Here is a 15,710-nt window from a genome sequence, read left to right on the forward strand (position 1 = left end):
CTGGGAGGCCTGGGCCTCCGAGTCCGCAACCCTCCCTCGGTCATGTTTGCCAGCGAACGCCCCTTGCTAATCTCACGGCGTCTGGCCTGGGCGCCGTCCAACTCTGACTGGGCACGCTCAAGGGCTTTAGCGCTGCAACCACCCCTCTACAACTTTGGTTAGCAAGCACCCCTATTTCTTTGCTGTCAAGGGGGCCTTGGAGAATGCACTCACTTTGCAGACGGACCAGCGTCATCCAGCACTCTCTTACCGAGATGGGAGCCATGTGCAGCCAGGGATGGATCTGAAGCTTTGCCCTCGGTTGGCTTTCTCCTCGCCTTCAGCTCCCTCTCGATCGGTGATGGCTCCACATACCAATTATCGCCCCTTCAATGAATCCTCCCACAGCCTTTGGCCTGCCTGTTCTCCCCGTCGAGCCTAGTTTGGTTTGACCGGCTGTTGACTCGGTTGTGGTCCTTTCTTTTTTTCTGATACCCTTTGTTCTACCAACCGGATGTTGCACCACCGTTTACGTTTCTCTAGGTCGCAAGTCAATATGATCCGATATTCCTGGTCAACCTCGCGCCCCTTTCTAGCAGTCCACTGCCGGTACTGGATGTACTGTATCCGTACTCTGTACCTTGTTTAGGTCTACCGTGAGAGCGTCTCGATCCCCTCGCGGCCCAACCCTTACGAGCATGGCGCCGGCCCTGTCAAGCGGGCAGCCACTGACTCCCTCTCACGTTTCCTCCCGTCCCATCTGACACGTCTCAAGCTTGTCCCCGTTTCCCGATGATGCTGCGATGTGAGTTGGGAGAGCCAAGCCCAGCAGCAACCAGCCAGACAGCGATTCACGACTCATCACCTTAGCCAACCTACCTCTTGGCAACCTCTCCTCATGGCATGACGACGCCGCTTGCTCCTCTAGGATGCATTAGCAACAGACGTTGGCCACTCTCCTGGGTATCGCCCATGGTGATGTGCTCAACCAGAGACGGCTCCCAGACTAGTTGTCTTCATGCAGAAGCCCCCCGGCACATCCGCGTGGCCAAAGGTCGTGTCTTGCAGCATTTTCCCGGCCCCTACTTTTAGCAGCAGAACCTTTGCATCCACCTGCATCACCACGGCACCCAACAGAGCAAAGATTGAGACAGACATGGTGGTCTTGTGGACCTGGAGAAAGATGTCGATAGTGCACACAACTCGATGCTAACGCCTGCTGCCCCTTGTCACCACTCTTGTCTGGCACCCACTATAGGCAGAGGAAGGACCTTATCCCATTTTCACCGCCTTTCTCCCCCTCCCTACTCCCCCGTCCGTCCACCGTCAGCCCCCCTTCCAGGCCCAGGCTCGCTCACACTCTCTTCCTCCCACTTAATCTCGCACAGTCGAGTCGCAGCCGCTGTAAGCCATCTGTCGCCTGTCTGTCTGTCTGTCTTGGTCGTTTTTTCCTTTGCTCTTGTTGACTTAGCGCCCTCGGCATCATCCCTTGACCTTCCGTCTTCTTTCCCGGCCCACCCTTGCACCAAGGGTTGAGCGTGTGGTGCCTCGATCGTCGTCAAGCAGATGAGGATCATGTTTACCGACTGAGCCGCTAGGCGGCAGAGGAGACCAATCTGGCACTCGACCGCATCCAAGTCCCCAGCATGTCTGCCCCGAGCCCAGCGAACCCCTCCCGCTGCACTTTCAGTGTGGCCAGTCGGACGGCGAAACCCAGCTTCTCCCCGGTGCTCCAGTCGCCGGGGTGGCATAGCAGCCCGTACAGCATTCCAGCTATGAAGGTGTCCCCGGCTCCCACCGCACTATATCTCGGGCAATGGTCAGTTGTTGCAGTTCCCGCTACTGTGCTCTTGTGCTATGCCAAGGAGGGGCATCTTGGGACATGACATGGGAAGATGGGCAGGGCGGGACGACGTACTCGACCACGGATATGTCTCCTCTGGCTTCGCCCTGGACAGGGCAGCGAAAACACTCGCCTGCGGACCGAGACAGACCAGCGGCTCCGTCTGCACCCCACGTACACAGTGCCAGCGACCTAGGTATGCATCATGGTCAGCCAACGAAGCCCAAGCAGGCAGGCATACACAATCTCGGATTCCACGTACGCCTTGCGGTGTCCCTCAGCTCTCAGGCAGGCCTCCGGGGACTGGTGTCCTCGACTCTATGCATCCATGGCATTGTCAGGCGGTGCCGGCTCACGACAAACAGACGGGCGGATTGTGGGTTTGCTCATACCTCGGCCCAGCTCCGCGAGTAAAAGACGACGTCTGCCTCGGCCGCCAGCTCCGACAAACCTTCGCGGCCCGGCTTCTCTACCTCGACACTTATCTGCGCGCTTGGTAGCACGTTACGCAGGAGACGGATGCACTTCAGAGTCGTGTCAGGGATTCGGCCCTGTTTCCTCCATGTCAGCCCAAGGCCAGCAGGCGGACGAAGTTGGTGCTCGTGGATCCCACCTCAAAGTGCCACCACGTCTCCTGGTCCGGATCGAAGCTCCGCGCGATGGGCTCAAACTCGTCCCGGGTCATCTCTGGTAGGTCATTATAGTTGACAAGGGTACGGCTACCTGACTCCTCGCTGCGGATGATATAACTGCTAGCCGCCTCGGTACTGGCATCACGGTAGATGCAGTGGTGGAAGTTGATGTTGGACTCTGGACCAAAGGACGAGATGATGCGTCGTGTTGCAGATGACGAGGCATTGGGTAGGGGTGACACTAGATGCAGCTGGAGGGCATCATGGTCAACGAACAACTGCTCAAGGACCTCAAGGGAATTTGGGCAGTTGCCCCCACGTCGGATGCTGAGGCTGGTGGCGCGCAGCTTGGAGTCTTCGGACGGGAAGAAGGGGACACTGGAGAGGTGAGTTAGTAGACGCCATGGCGGCCCTCGTAGACACGGTTGGTGGTGCGTTCCTGAGGATCGTGTCCAAGTAGCAGGCTCCTACGACGATCAAGTGCTTCTTGGCTTGGTCGGCCATTGTGGCTGAGGTCTCGAGCGGGCTTTCTGGTTTGCTGCGTTCTCGAGGCGTGTGCGGTTTATGGCGTTGTGATATCCGTATCTCTGTGCTGTGTAGATGTAGTGGTGATGATTGTGACGGCCATTTCGACCCGGTTGGAAGACGTTTCGGCCAACCAAGGGCGAGGGCTTGAGTTCCACAGTTTTGTTGATTGGCCTTTTTACCGATTTACCTTTGTCAAAACATGACAAATGCTCTGTTCACGGTGTAATCTACGATGCTGATCTATGATAACCGATGTGAACTCGGAATGGTGAAGCATAGTCTAAAACGCCCAGTATCTGTCTAGAGTTTGTGGCTTCCAGGGCCGTTGATGGGCATGGTATAGGGTATGTGCAGTGGTGTAGCCAAGTGGGTTGAGTTTTGAAGACTGAGGCACATGTCACAACGACAACATTTTGGAGGGCTACTGTCTTGTCATAGGGGCTTGCCTGTGGGATAGAGACTAATTATTTATACCCCTCTGGTATGCCTTGGGGCTCTTTTTTCTTGATCTAGGATTGCTAGTATACTAGGAAATACAGATATCATTAAGGCGTGCAACGAGTGTCTAGTATCCAATCTTTTCACCATGGAACAGACCAGGATATTTACTTGTCACTTGTGGGTATGGCTAAAATACCAGACTGTAAGGACAAAAAAGCAAAATTATCACGGCAAGCTTGTGTAAAGACGAAGCCGCAGTGTTATTACAGCCAAAACGGAGGGAGAGCTCGACGTCGTGACAGCTTCAGGGTAGCCGACTTGAACACCAATCGACGGAGAGAGGTTGAGATAACATGGCGCTAAGCACGGGAGACGCCATGCCTGCTTGACTGCTTAACTTCTGGCGAATCCTTCGTGGTCTTGATAATATGGCTTACAGGTTGAGTCAGCTTCACTAAGCCAGACATGAGAGGGGCTCTGCTCACGGAGAAAAGAGACAAGGCTGTCTACCTACCTACAGTCGGCCGACTCAAGTAGCCAATGACAAGCTATAGAGATCATGGTTGTGATGTAGATGCGGCACAATCAGTCACGGTAGCTCTAGCAAAGGCTTCTGAGAAACCCAACCCCACCTGAAAGAATCATCCATTGCGGCAGCAGCCAAAGACTTACCATCGGTGAAAACATCCATTGGGCGAACGAGCCTCGATGATCTGAGCTTGCCAAGTCAGCCGCTTCCAGCAAGAGGCTTCCCTTCCTCATTCAACCTTGACCAGCTGCATCTACATCTACATCTCGCACAAAAACCTTGCTCTACCGTCGAGGCGCAATCGAAAACCGGCATCTCATCCTACGAGAGTTTTTCATTCACATCCAACTTCCTCTTGCGGCAATCTTGCTTCTCTCCTCTCCTGGAGGTGATCAAGTGGGCCCATCTGCCCCGCCATCAAGACCCGGCGCACAACGTCATCTACTGGGAACCTACAACACGCGACGCGACAGGCGATATCAGACGAGAGTAGATACAGGGTGTGCTTGTGTCGTGCTGAATTGTCACTACTCATTAGCATACGCACGCAGCCATGGGCGAGCGCGCAGGAAAACACATCACTTTTGAAGAGAGCTGTAGCTCTGGCGGGAGCTCTGATGACGATGGTAACGCCGTCGAGGTAACGCCTCTCTTCCTCTTTGCAGTGCTCGACGGCTCCTCCTGACGTCGCTTGCAGGTCGTCTTTGACCCGGGAAACCCCTATCGTCGAAAGAGCTCCATGGTCGCCTCTGAGATGAGGCAGCCCATGATTCGCCGTCCGACCCGCCGCGACGAATGCCTCGTTCACCAGTTCCTCGACAGCCAACGCCGAGCAAAGGATGCAGCCAGCTCTGCCAGCGAGCCCGACTCAGAATACTCGACGGGACAGGCCTCGACCGGGTACATGGGCAACGTGCCGGACATCAGCGTCACCACAAGTCACACCACCGATGATGGCGATCAGGTTGATCCCAGGGACCAGAGCCTCGATGTCTTGGTCGACCCCAAGTCCAACAAGAAGTGCCGAGCCGTTGTCGAACCCGATAGCATGGATCATCTCGGCGGTGGGCAAGCTGACCAGCAGGCCTGGACGCAGCAGATGACAAAGAGCCTCTCCAACCTGGACCTCACAGACTACGACGACGTGCGCAGCCGGCTGCTCACCAAGCAGCAGCTCAGCGACATGGCCTGGGGCGTGCGGGAGCTGAGCCGTCGTCTGAGCAGCATGCGCATCCGGTTCCGCGTCAAGTCCATCTTCCTCCTCACAAAGATCTATGACCAGGACCTGATCCCCAAGACGCGCGAGCTGACGCACTGGCTGCTTCACCACGACCGGGAAACCGCATACACCGTCTACGTTCAGGACAAGCTCAAGACAAACAAGAGATTTGACGTCAAGGGGCTCATCGATGATTTGAGCAAGGGATACGCCGGGCTGGGAGAGATGGACGAGGAGGCGGCGCGCGAGATGCTTCACAAGCGTTTGCGGTACTGGGACGAGCACATGTGCCGGACACGGCCACACACGTTTGACTTTGTCATTTCGCTCGGTGGCGACGGTACGGTGCTCTATGCTAGCTGGCTGTTCCAGCGCATCGTGCCCCCTGTGCTGAGCTTTGCGCTGGGAAGCTTAGGCTTTCTGACCAAGTTTGATTTTGAGGACTACCAGCGGACACTCACATCGGCCTTTGCTAAGGGTGTCACAGTGAGCCTACGGCTGCGATTCGAGGGCACCGTCATGAGGAGCCAGCCACGGAAACGGCCAGAGCTTCAAGACGAGGCCGGAGAGGAAGATGGGGAAGAGCTGCACCGACAGCGCGACCTCGTGGAAGAACTAATCGGAGAGGAGAGAGAAGACGAGCACACGCATCGACCGGATGGGACGTTTGAGATTCTGAACGAGGTGGTGGTGGACCGAGGGCCCAATCCAAGTGAGAATCCCATAACCCGCACCGCCCCTGCAGGAGATGTTGTATCATTGACGTATATTCTAGCCATGTCGTACACCGAGATCTTTGGCGACGACGAGCACTTCACCTCGGTGCTCGCCGACGGCATCTGCGTGTCGACGCCTACGGGCTCGACGGCGTATAACCTGGCGGCCGGCGGCTCGCTCTGCCACCCGGAGAACCCCGTGATGCTAGTCACGTCCATCTGCGCGCACACATTGTCTTTCCGACCCATCATCCTCCCCGACACGATCGTTCTGCGTATCGGAGTGCCGTACAATGCGCGGACGGCGTCATGGGCCAGCTTTGACGGCCGCGAGCGTATCGAGCTTAAGCCGGGCGACTACGTCACCATCAGCGCAAGTCGGTATCCGTTCGCTTCGGTGCAGTCTGAGGGACGGCGGAGCGAGGATTGGGTGAATAGCATCAGTGGGAAGCTCGGTTGGAACACGAGGCAGAAGCAGAAGAGCTTCAAGGAATGGGACAAATGATGGGTTGTGGAGGTATATGAATGGATGGATGCATGAGTATGGGTTATGAAATGTGCATATACATGTAGGGATCAACGGACCAGGGAAATGTGTATTCTGTATTATAGGACCAAGAATTACAAACGCAAGGACTAATACAGCAATGACTATGTATTCTACTGTTAATCCAAGTAAGAGACATTACTGCGAGAGTCTTGATAGATGTGAATATCCTCTATCATTGGATGGTGGAGAGTGTGCATGCACAGGCAGCTGCTTATATGCAGGTGTAACATCTGCACCCCACAATGGCTGTGAAATTAACTCCCCGTCGAGCATCATCTCGACACCGCTCCCATCTAAACACGACTCAATTGTCTCGTGTAAACCATTCCAACGCCATCTACAGTCTTGGAAGCACCCAATTGAAGTCGCAATCCCATCACAATGGCCGCAGAAGCTCCCTCCGCCGAGTCGTGGACCTCGTCCCTCCCACCCGACCTCTTCGACCAGACGACAATCATCTCCCTCCTCTCGACTCTCGCCATCGTCGCAGCCGCCTACCTCGCGTCCCTACGCTTCCTCCCCTCGTCATCCACAGGAACCCTCCGGTTCCTCTTCATCTGGCACCTCGCCGACGCGCTATGCCACTTCCTCCTCGAGGGCAGCTTCCTCTACCACTGCTTCTTCTCGCACGAGCAGATCTCCGAGTCGACGGCCGGATACTTCCCCACGCCTGCTGGGTTCTTGGGTTACAGCGATCGCGTGTATGGCGCGCAGTCTGGAGGCAGCAATCCGTTTGCGCAGCTGTGGATGGTGTATGCCAAGGCGGATAAGCGATGGGCGGGTGTTGACTTGGGCGTCGTGAGCTTGGAGTTGCTGACGGTGTTTTTCGATGGACCGTTGGCTGTGTATATTTGTTATTGCCTTGCCAAGCGGGATCCCAAGGTCAGCATCTGGATGATCATCCTAGCGACCTGCGAGCTGTATGGAGGTAAGTTTGAATGGCTTCGTAGAGACAGAGCTTGTTTGGTTAACGGTGACTTGCCAGGCTTCATGACCTTCTGCCCCGAGTGGCTCATTGGTAACCTAAACCTCGACACGAGCAACTTCATGTACCTCTGGGTGTATCTTGTCTTCTTCAACACGCTCTGGGTGTGGATCCCTCTCTGGGTCATCTGGTACTCGGCAAAGGACATCTCCAACGCGCTGAGTGTGCGACAGAGCAAGAAGAGCCTGTGAGAGTTCACAGGAGAGTCTTGAACAGCTCGAGGCAGCTCGAAGAAGTGGCACAAAACACAATTTCAGCTGTCATCTGGTAGGCCTCTAATTAGGTAGCCATCCATGAAAAAGGAGGAACAATCATCACATCCATCACAAGCAGGCACATGTTCATGTCGTTATTAGGTCGATTGAGGGGCTACTGAATGTAGGGTATCTGAATGCCAATTCGCGGTGCTGCTCCAAAACAATGGGGAGTCAGCCCGAATCCTCCTCAGGATAGTTCCATATCTCCTCCGTTCAACTCGTGGTTGTTGTTTGTCGAGATGTGGTTGAGCTTAGATGGCCTCCTTGTGGGCCTCGCCCTTGCCCTCGTGCTTCTTCTCCTGGGCCTTGTCGCCAATAGCGTCCTTGGCAGCAGAGGCACTGAAGAAGTGTTAGTCGTCTGTTGATAGAGGAGTAGAGAGTCGAGTGACTTACCGGGTGCCGAGGCCGGCATCAGAGTCCTTGGCGACCTGCTTGTTGGCCTCCTTGGAGGTACCAGAGGTGGCCTCCTGAGCCTTCTCAGCGACGTAGTTGGCGCCCTGCTTGATGGAATCCATTGTGATAGGTTGTGGTTGGGTTGGTTTGAAGGTTGGTTGAAAGTTGTTGTGGTGCTTTGTGCTTGAGAGTGTGTGTGATGATGAGAGAAGAAGAATCGAATCTTGGAGGTGGCAGAAGGAGGTTTATATAGATCATGATTCACTCTCTGAGAGAATTCCCCGGACCTCAGGCAGGGAGGAAGGAGCTCCCTCTCCTCTCGTCATCGCGCTTGCCCATTTCCCCGTTTGACACGCACACGATCTTTGGTTGGTCCTGCCTCCACTGTCAAAGAGAGCAGCAACCAGATCGGAAGAATGTCATGTGAAGCAAACCGGGGGTGAACATGGGAAAATGTCGTCATAGACTTTTTTTGTTGTTGATTTCTTACTACATACGTACGGATAACAGCAGAAATTGAGGCTCCATACGGGGGGCCCTGCTCTGGTTGTGTTTGGCTTGTGATGACTGCTTGCAAACAAGCTCGGTTGACGTCAGAGTTGTAGCGACCATCACTCAGACGTCATCAAGACTTGCAACAAGTCGCGTCTCTCGCGTTGCGGGGTAATTGTAGTTCAACACGCAATCTTGCCCCTTGCAGGTTGTAAGAAAGTACACGAATTACGGTTTAGATGTGTACAGAATGCCATGTTCTACGAGTATTGATGATCGAATTCCTTCCCTTCTTGCGGCTGTTGATCTTCATGGCCCACTTTCTGCCCAGTGTTCTGGACTCGCTGGTGCTCTCTTCTCTGGCGGCGCCACAAATGGTGGGGTTTTTCAAGATGTGGCGGTGACGTATGGAAGAGTTGCTATGACGTGGATGAAGACGTTTGAGCATTCAGCCAATTTCTCTTACTGCGTGTCTAGTTGGCTCACACGTCCGATTTGTCTTGCTTGCTGGCTTACATCTTCTCCAGCCACGATCGTTTTTCTGCAGTTTTTCTGCTTTTGCACCTGCCGCCGGCTGAATGCATCCCCCACCAATGCCCGACATCGAGATCTAACTCTTGCTTGTGCTCAGTCTACACGGAGCATTGCCTCCGGGCTTTTTGATCCTGTTGCCTCTTTTGCTCCTCTTTCGGGCGTTGGAGTAAGCTCAAAAATCTTGGTTTCTTACGTTGCACCTTCTTCATTCTTCTCTCTTCTGCTCTGATATCATGACTGCGTGGCTGCTTGTCCTTTCTTCCTCCGCCGGGAGTACCCGCTGTTGCTTTCCGGACCAGGGATGACGTCCTAGGCCTGTCACTTTGTTACAGACAAGAGGATATCAAAACTCGCAAGAGACTTTGTCCGTTCTGAAGCCCGTTTCACGTGAGCTCCGGAGCATTCCGCGGTGGTAGCTGTATTGGAGCTTCTGTCTGTCCTCAGAACTCTTGCACCAGCGGAACCGCGCCGAAACGATACCATACCGTTGGAAAGGGGGGGTATCCACGTCCGGATTTTACCTCCGTAGCTCCCGTCGTGCCGCCGGGAAGTAAGAGCTTGAGAGCTTGAGATGTCTTCTTGTCAAAGAATGCGGGTTGCCAAGCTCAGCAAAGCTGTGCTGTGCCTCTGAAATCCATCCACACTCCAGCGGCTCACGGACGTGTATGCCCGTCAGCTGCACGTGGGAGATGATATCACTGAACTGAAGCAGGAGAATGTAAAGTGAGATTTCTGTGATGTCTTTTGCAGGTAGTTTCAGGAGATACAAGTTGTTGGTTCGCCTTCATTGTTCTCGTATCTGTTAGTTGGTTGTTGGTTCATGCCCTCGCTTACTTTCGCGGTGCCAACTCGATCCGGACTCAACAGTCAACGCCTGGACAAGGGCTTTGATATCGCGGGCTGGACTTTGACTTGACTTGACTCGTTGCTTTCCATGCGCACTTTCTAGTGCATGTAGCGTTTTCCGCAATTGGGTTCGCGTGGGCGATAGAGCTTGATGCGGGCAGTCTCACATTGATTGCACGGGACCGGGAGGCTGGGAATGGAGGCCTGGAGGTTGAGTCTGTGGTGAGCAAGCCTCACTTTGTTTCTTTTTCGTTTTCAAGTAAATGGGCTATTGGCGCCAATTATAGTATTGTGCATGATATTGTTTTGAGGTTGAATTTCAAGATACCAAGCATGCCTCGTTGAGAGACTCCAACTGAAGGACAACTCTGACACCCTGGCCTGGTGAAGCTGTCAAATGGCATCGCCACCCCGCTGACAGCTAGCACACAAGATCTCGCTAACAGCAGGACGGCCTCTTGGACAAACTTGGCGAATCTTGACCCAAATCGAACAAGATGTCCGTCCTCGCTTACACGGCCGAGAGTTTCAAAGGCCCTTGTCGACATGTTGAAACAACAAATCGAGAACGCCAGCCACCGCACAGAGCACTTCTTTTCTCTCTTCGTCTTCTCGTGTTTGTTGGTCTGGCCGTGCACACTGCAGCTACAGGCAGTCAGTGGTTCAGCTCAGTGGACCTAGGAACAAGACACACCTGTAACCTGTAACTGTTGAAGAGCTTTTAGCAGCTTGGACCATGTTCGTTCACCCCGCGTCCAGCCTGTGTCGGCACTGGCTGGATCCGTGTTACCTGCCATCCGGATCTCAGACCTGCCCCCCCCCGAGCGAGTGTTGTTCGTGTAGTAATAGCGTCTCATCCCCTGTCGTTTCTGGTGTTTTATCGCTGCCCGTCAGGGGGTGCGAGCTAGTCCTGATACGAACTAGCGCAGAGGCCCCGACGACTTCAACTCCTCCTTCTACAACACGACGAAACTCGACCTTGTTCCAGCAATGCTTCAGCCTCTCGGCCGGCTTTGTTCGGCTCCATACTAGCTATGCTAAGCGTCGAGATGCGTGCTCTCGGGGGCGGCCTTGGGCTTTGATGGCGTTTTTTGGTCTGCACCTTGATCAATTTCGTTGCATTAACCTGCGCTCCAACGGAAGGAACCTGACTCGATGACTACGACGACTTGATCAACTCTTTCATCAAGACTCTTGAAGAGCTTCAAGAGAAGCAATTCTTTTACGAGTGAAGAATTGCCACATAATCACACATAATCGCTCAAAAAAAAAAAAAACTCGACATGCCCCAGGTGAAACAATACCCCCATCTCCAACAGGAGCCTCCTGTCACCCTAATGCAGGACATCCCTCTATACCGAGGGCTTGGCTTGAGCTCCCCCATCTAGGGCTACAAGGGAGTCCATCCACGATGTTACCAAACGCCGTCATGGCGCACCCAGAACCCTTGCTCCTGCTGAGATTCTGCTTCTCAGGGGTCCCCTTCTTCTCGTCGCCGGGGTGGTCGAGGACCAGTCTGGGCCCTTGAGTCGGCTTGATGCGCCTCCGATGGGACAGAGATATCAAGATTTGCATCGCCTCTTTGCCTTAGTCCGGATGATATTGGGTTGAACCTTCATACCGTTCTTTGTACATTCAGTTCAGTTGTTGGTGTAGGCCAGGAGCCTTCCTTTTCTCTCCTTTCTTGGTGTATCAATTCACTCTTTTCGCAGCCTCGCCTTGTCCAGACGGTTCCAGTCTGCGGCAAGAGGTCACTACTTGACTGTAGCGGCCATTGTCGTGTGCTCCTTTGATCGCTCGTTTTTACTTTTTGCGTGACCCCTCTCTCCTACCTGTCTACTATCTTTCTTCTTGCAAAGGCGGCATGTCTACCTAATCCCATGCCCCCGAACAACTACGCAGTGCCGGCACTGCTAAGGCTTGAAGCCTGTCCTTCTCCTAAACTACCGGCAATTGCAACAGAGACATTATGGATAGCGTCAACTGGATCGCGCCGAGGGCCGAGGACGGCAGTGAGTTGGACACAGCGGGCTTTCAGTTCCAGGCAAACTCGACCTCAGCCTGGGACAACCAGCTCAAGCTCGCCGCGGCCGCATCAGTTCGGACATCGATCGTCGTTCTGGCGAGCTTCAATGTGTTGGCGGCCTTTGCGACCGCTGCTAGCATATTCTGGGAGTCATGGAAGACGGCAAAGCGGACCGATGCGGCATGGACGTGGAGGTAAATACTTGTTCTCCAAAGGAAGGTTGCAGACTCTTACAAGTTTACCAGGACCTCTTGGTTTCGGCTCATCAAGCGCCGTGATGTACACCCCTTCGTTTTATCCTGCGGTATCGTGGTTCAAGGGATTGTCTACGCGGTAGCTCAGTCCAAAGGTTTCCAGTCTCTCATGATTCTTGGATGCCGGTCAATATCTCAGTTTATGCTACCAGGCAAGTCAACAATGGTAGATGACTGACAATGCATCAACTAACACGACTACAGCTCTGTTCATCACCCCCTTCATCCAGCTAATATTCGGCCTCGAACTGGCGATCCGAGTTACGAAGCCAAACATATTCCCGGCACGAGGACGATGGAACGTTGTTGCTTGTCTCATCATCATCGGGCTTTCCCTACTCGTGACATTTTCCATCACCTTTGCGATTCAGCCTCCAAACTTTTGCTTCGCTGGTCTGTTCTGGTACCTCCACCGATACAATCTCGGCTGCTTCGGGCTTCTCACCACCATCGTCTTGTCGATACTCATTCAATGTGGTGTCATCTCTTTCAAGCTTCACACTGGTTCCAGGATGAGCTTTGCGGTGAGGGATGAGGCTTCGCGCATGGTCTACTATATGGTGATTGCGTTGCTCTCCTACGTGAGTACTTCTTCTTCTCTACAGCGTGTTTAAAGCTAATGACAACAGACACTCCTGATAACCTTCTTCTACAACACTTCGTTCGAAGATCCTCAATCAGCAAGCCCCGAAACAATGCAACTATCCATGGTGGTATCCGTCGTGGCCAACCTTTCGGGCCTTTTGACGGGATGTCTCTATCTCTTCCTGCGATCGACCAAATCCCCGAGCGGAAGCTACGAGGAGGACGATGTGAACAGAGGCTTCAAGTCAGATCTTGAAGGACAAGAGCTGGAACCATCGACCCCCAGTTCTGCCATGCCCCGACCTCTTCAACTCCCAAAACAAATCCGAAAAGAGAACAGCAGGGAGACATTGCTCGCAGAAGCTAGAGACGAGGGCAAGGTCATGGGAGCACGAAAAGACATGCTCAACCATGCGTTCCCCAGACCTCTGCGACTCGGAAGCATGCGTCAATCGCAAATCCTTCCATCCAAGCCGGGACCAGCTCGGACCTCAGCAAAACCCTCCCTCAAGAACTTCAAGAAGAGCATGTACAGCATCTTCCCCAAGGAAGAGCAGCCCAAGTCACCTGTACTACTACTGCCCACGACCACCTACTCTCCTACATCAGCCAAGAAGGCCTCGACATCGGCGAACCTGGCTGATGGCCTCCTCGCACCACCGGCCATCCACGTCCCCGAGGACGGCCCACGCCGGCGTGGCTCCTCGGTGGTATCAACTGCTACTGTCCAGATCGGCTTGCGCCTGTCAAACATCAACGACATGCGCCCCTCAAAAGCGCCAGTCCAAGAAGACGCCGACAAGGTGCACAACCTTGACTGCCCAAATAGCACCGTGACCTTCTTCCCAAGAAAGACAAGCCCTCTAGCCATTGCCATCGTTGATGTGCCAGGCGAGGGCACAACATTCCAGGTCAAGGACAACTTCGAAAAGGAGTTGCCTCCTGTCCCTCTGAGCGCCAAGGACAACAAGACTCAAGACGACCAGCCAACCCTCAGCTCGGCTGTGTACAGCCCGCAGAGGCAAAAACCTGGTCCCTTCTCCCATAACCCGAAATCTTCATCCGTGAGTTCTCGCGGGATACATAGCCGTCAGGGCTCAAGAGCTGGACCAGAGGTGAGAAAAGATCAGTGGATCTGATGACGCGTGTCAAAACGGATAACTGCGACTTGTTTTGGGTGTGTTACGGACAGGAAAGGAAAGGGACATGACCATCTTTTTTTTATTCATGATTGGGCGGGTGGGCGGCTTTTTCTGACACTTTCTTCTCCTTTTTTTTCTTAAAGCCAAGCATTGCATTGTTTGGGACCTTGTTAGATATCCAGTTGCCTTCTTGTTATATACCAGGAGGGTTAAACTATAACCCCCTTGGTGAGTTTTGCTGAGGGGGGTGTTAGAAAAGACCAGGTAGTTAGAAACCCAGGCAGTTCTCAAGGACAGGCCTCGAGGCATTGAACCAACTACTACTTGTACGACTTATCAAATGTGTATTATGATTCATGTCGATGCAAATCTACCTCGTCTTCTTGTCGGATGAAGCAGCTATTCTCCTCTCCTCCCACTTCTCCCAGCCAGCCTGACACATGTCCTCTTCCACGACCAGATCTCTTACTCTGAAAGCCCTAGCTAGCTTTGTGTCTAGAGCCCAGCTCAACAAGCCCATCTGTCGCACCACAGCAACAATGACGAACCACCCAACCGCACTTATCACACCGGCAGCGTACCCCACGAGAACCTGCCACGTAGTATGATAGTTGAGATAAACCCTACTCCACGCGGTAGCAGCAGCAATCACAGCTCCCGCGACGCTCACAGCCAACCTCTCAGGAACACTCCAATGACGGTGATCCTTTGCTGGTCTCGGTCGATGGCGCACAAGCAGGAACAGAGCGAGCGAGACGCTCCAGAATGCGACAAACTGCGCGTGCGAGCTGGGCATGCCGTACCCCTTGCCATGTATACGCCGCGGCCTCTCCTCCTTGATAAGCCGCTTGAGAGCAAAGTTGATGGCCTCGCAGGCGAGCTGGCCCGCAAACATGAGGGCGACCTCTACTTCGCGCGTGAAGAGGACTAGAGTGGCATAGACGACGCAGAGGGCTTGGGGGAGGAGGGCGAGGTACGCGCATGCGAGGGAGAGTTTGTCATGGGGGTCCTAGAATCATTACATTAGGGGAGGTTTTGGAGACAGAGGGTGCAGATGTTGGCTTACATAGTAGACGTGGGTGACGGAGAGGGAGGCAAGGGGCGTCGTGTCCTCCATGACGGCAACTAATCTTTCTGAGGTCTCGTCTGTAGAGGATCGCGAAAGACACTTCAAGGCTTCATACTTTGTACAGTTTAAAATAAAAAGAGAAAAGGTCTTGTCTGCCTGGACAGGTCGTTTCGTCGAGGGTTGAAAGCAAAAGTGCAATTGTAGATGATGAAGATGATGCACATGATACAGACAAGGGGGTTGCGCCTCGTGCTTGTTGTGGCTGGTGCTTTCTTTGCATATGTGGCGCATAGCATTCCCCCCACCCCGGAAGTGGCGTTCCGTGGCGTACTCCATCATCTGCCGCCTAAAGTGGGCGAATCCAACGACGGCGAAAAGAGTCATCAACTTCCAACCTCTCTTCAAAAGCCTCGGAAACAACAGTTTCTAAGTGGACGAAGGAGTAAGAAAGAAAGAAAAAAGACTTGTTTTATTCTTGTCCGGACACAGTCATCTTTTTCTAGAACAGTCTCCGCTTCTTTGTCTTCTTCTTATCGCCATTTCCCCTTTTGGACTTTTCTCCCCCCCCCATGTCAAAAGCCTCTCTTTCCCCCCGCTTCACGATAAATGTTTGAGTTTTGAAAAGAAGAGTCAAAGAACAAACAATGGAGGCTTGACCGAGCAAAGCTGTTGGGGTTACTCGTGAATACC

The 15,710-nt window shown here is 53.6% G+C and overlaps 7 protein-coding genes across 7 annotated transcripts; 3 read left to right on the forward strand and 4 right to left on the reverse strand.

Moving 5' to 3' along the window:
* Nucleotides 1-1,573: 1,573 nt before the first annotated feature.
* NCS54_01134700 (PfkB domain-containing protein) lies at nucleotides 1,574-2,958 on the reverse strand (the record flags this gene model as incomplete). Its single annotated transcript, XM_053156627.1, has 7 exons — nucleotides 1,574-1,834; nucleotides 1,898-1,929; nucleotides 2,001-2,014; nucleotides 2,064-2,140; nucleotides 2,215-2,373; nucleotides 2,436-2,832; nucleotides 2,876-2,958. The coding sequence occupies 7 exons, from the start codon at nucleotides 2,956-2,958 to the stop codon at nucleotides 1,574-1,576; spliced, it is 1,023 nt and encodes a 340-aa protein (XP_053012602.1).
* A 1,547-nt stretch (nucleotides 2,959-4,505) lies between these two features.
* Nucleotides 4,506-6,392, forward strand: NCS54_01134800 (Hypothetical protein; the record flags this gene model as incomplete). Its single annotated transcript, XM_053156628.1, has 2 exons — nucleotides 4,506-4,592; nucleotides 4,650-6,392. 2 exons carry the CDS (start codon nucleotides 4,506-4,508, stop codon nucleotides 6,390-6,392), a joined length of 1,830 nt encoding a protein of 609 aa, XP_053012603.1.
* A 426-nt stretch (nucleotides 6,393-6,818) lies between these two features.
* NCS54_01134900 (EXPERA domain-containing protein) lies at nucleotides 6,819-7,613 on the forward strand (the record flags this gene model as incomplete). The annotated part of the gene is made up of 2 exons (XM_053156629.1): nucleotides 6,819-7,365; nucleotides 7,423-7,613. The coding sequence occupies 2 exons, from the start codon at nucleotides 6,819-6,821 to the stop codon at nucleotides 7,611-7,613; spliced, it is 738 nt and encodes a 245-aa protein (XP_053012604.1).
* A 317-nt stretch (nucleotides 7,614-7,930) lies between these two features.
* On the reverse strand, nucleotides 7,931-8,194 carry NCS54_01135000 (Hypothetical protein; the record flags this gene model as incomplete). Its single annotated transcript, XM_053156630.1, has 2 exons — nucleotides 7,931-8,018; nucleotides 8,073-8,194. The coding sequence occupies 2 exons, from the start codon at nucleotides 8,192-8,194 to the stop codon at nucleotides 7,931-7,933; spliced, it is 210 nt and encodes a 69-aa protein (XP_053012605.1).
* A 2,031-nt stretch (nucleotides 8,195-10,225) lies between these two features.
* On the reverse strand, nucleotides 10,226-10,682 carry NCS54_01135100 (Hypothetical protein; the record flags this gene model as incomplete). Its single annotated transcript, XM_053156631.1, has 2 exons — nucleotides 10,226-10,589; nucleotides 10,639-10,682. The coding sequence occupies 2 exons, from the start codon at nucleotides 10,680-10,682 to the stop codon at nucleotides 10,226-10,228; spliced, it is 408 nt and encodes a 135-aa protein (XP_053012606.1).
* A 1,231-nt stretch (nucleotides 10,683-11,913) lies between these two features.
* On the forward strand, nucleotides 11,914-13,948 carry NCS54_01135200 (Hypothetical protein; the record flags this gene model as incomplete). Its single annotated transcript, XM_053156632.1, has 4 exons — nucleotides 11,914-12,164; nucleotides 12,216-12,376; nucleotides 12,429-12,805; nucleotides 12,854-13,948. 4 exons carry the CDS (start codon nucleotides 11,914-11,916, stop codon nucleotides 13,946-13,948), a joined length of 1,884 nt encoding a protein of 627 aa, XP_053012607.1.
* A 373-nt stretch (nucleotides 13,949-14,321) lies between these two features.
* Nucleotides 14,322-15,398, reverse strand: NCS54_01135300 (Dolichyldiphosphatase; the record flags this gene model as incomplete). Its single annotated transcript, XM_053156633.1, has 2 exons — nucleotides 15,018-15,398; nucleotides 14,322-14,960 (listed from the first exon to the last, which is right to left on the reverse strand). The coding sequence occupies exons 1-2, from the start codon at nucleotides 15,357-15,359 to the stop codon at nucleotides 14,322-14,324; spliced, it is 981 nt and encodes a 326-aa protein (XP_053012608.1). The 5' UTR covers nucleotides 15,360-15,398.
* Between the last annotated feature and the right edge of the window lie 312 nt (nucleotides 15,399-15,710).

Source organism: Fusarium falciforme, chromosome 9 (assembly GCF_026873545.1).
Source record: "Fusarium falciforme chromosome 9, complete sequence".
Taxonomy (NCBI): domain Eukaryota; kingdom Fungi; phylum Ascomycota; class Sordariomycetes; order Hypocreales; family Nectriaceae; genus Fusarium; species Fusarium falciforme.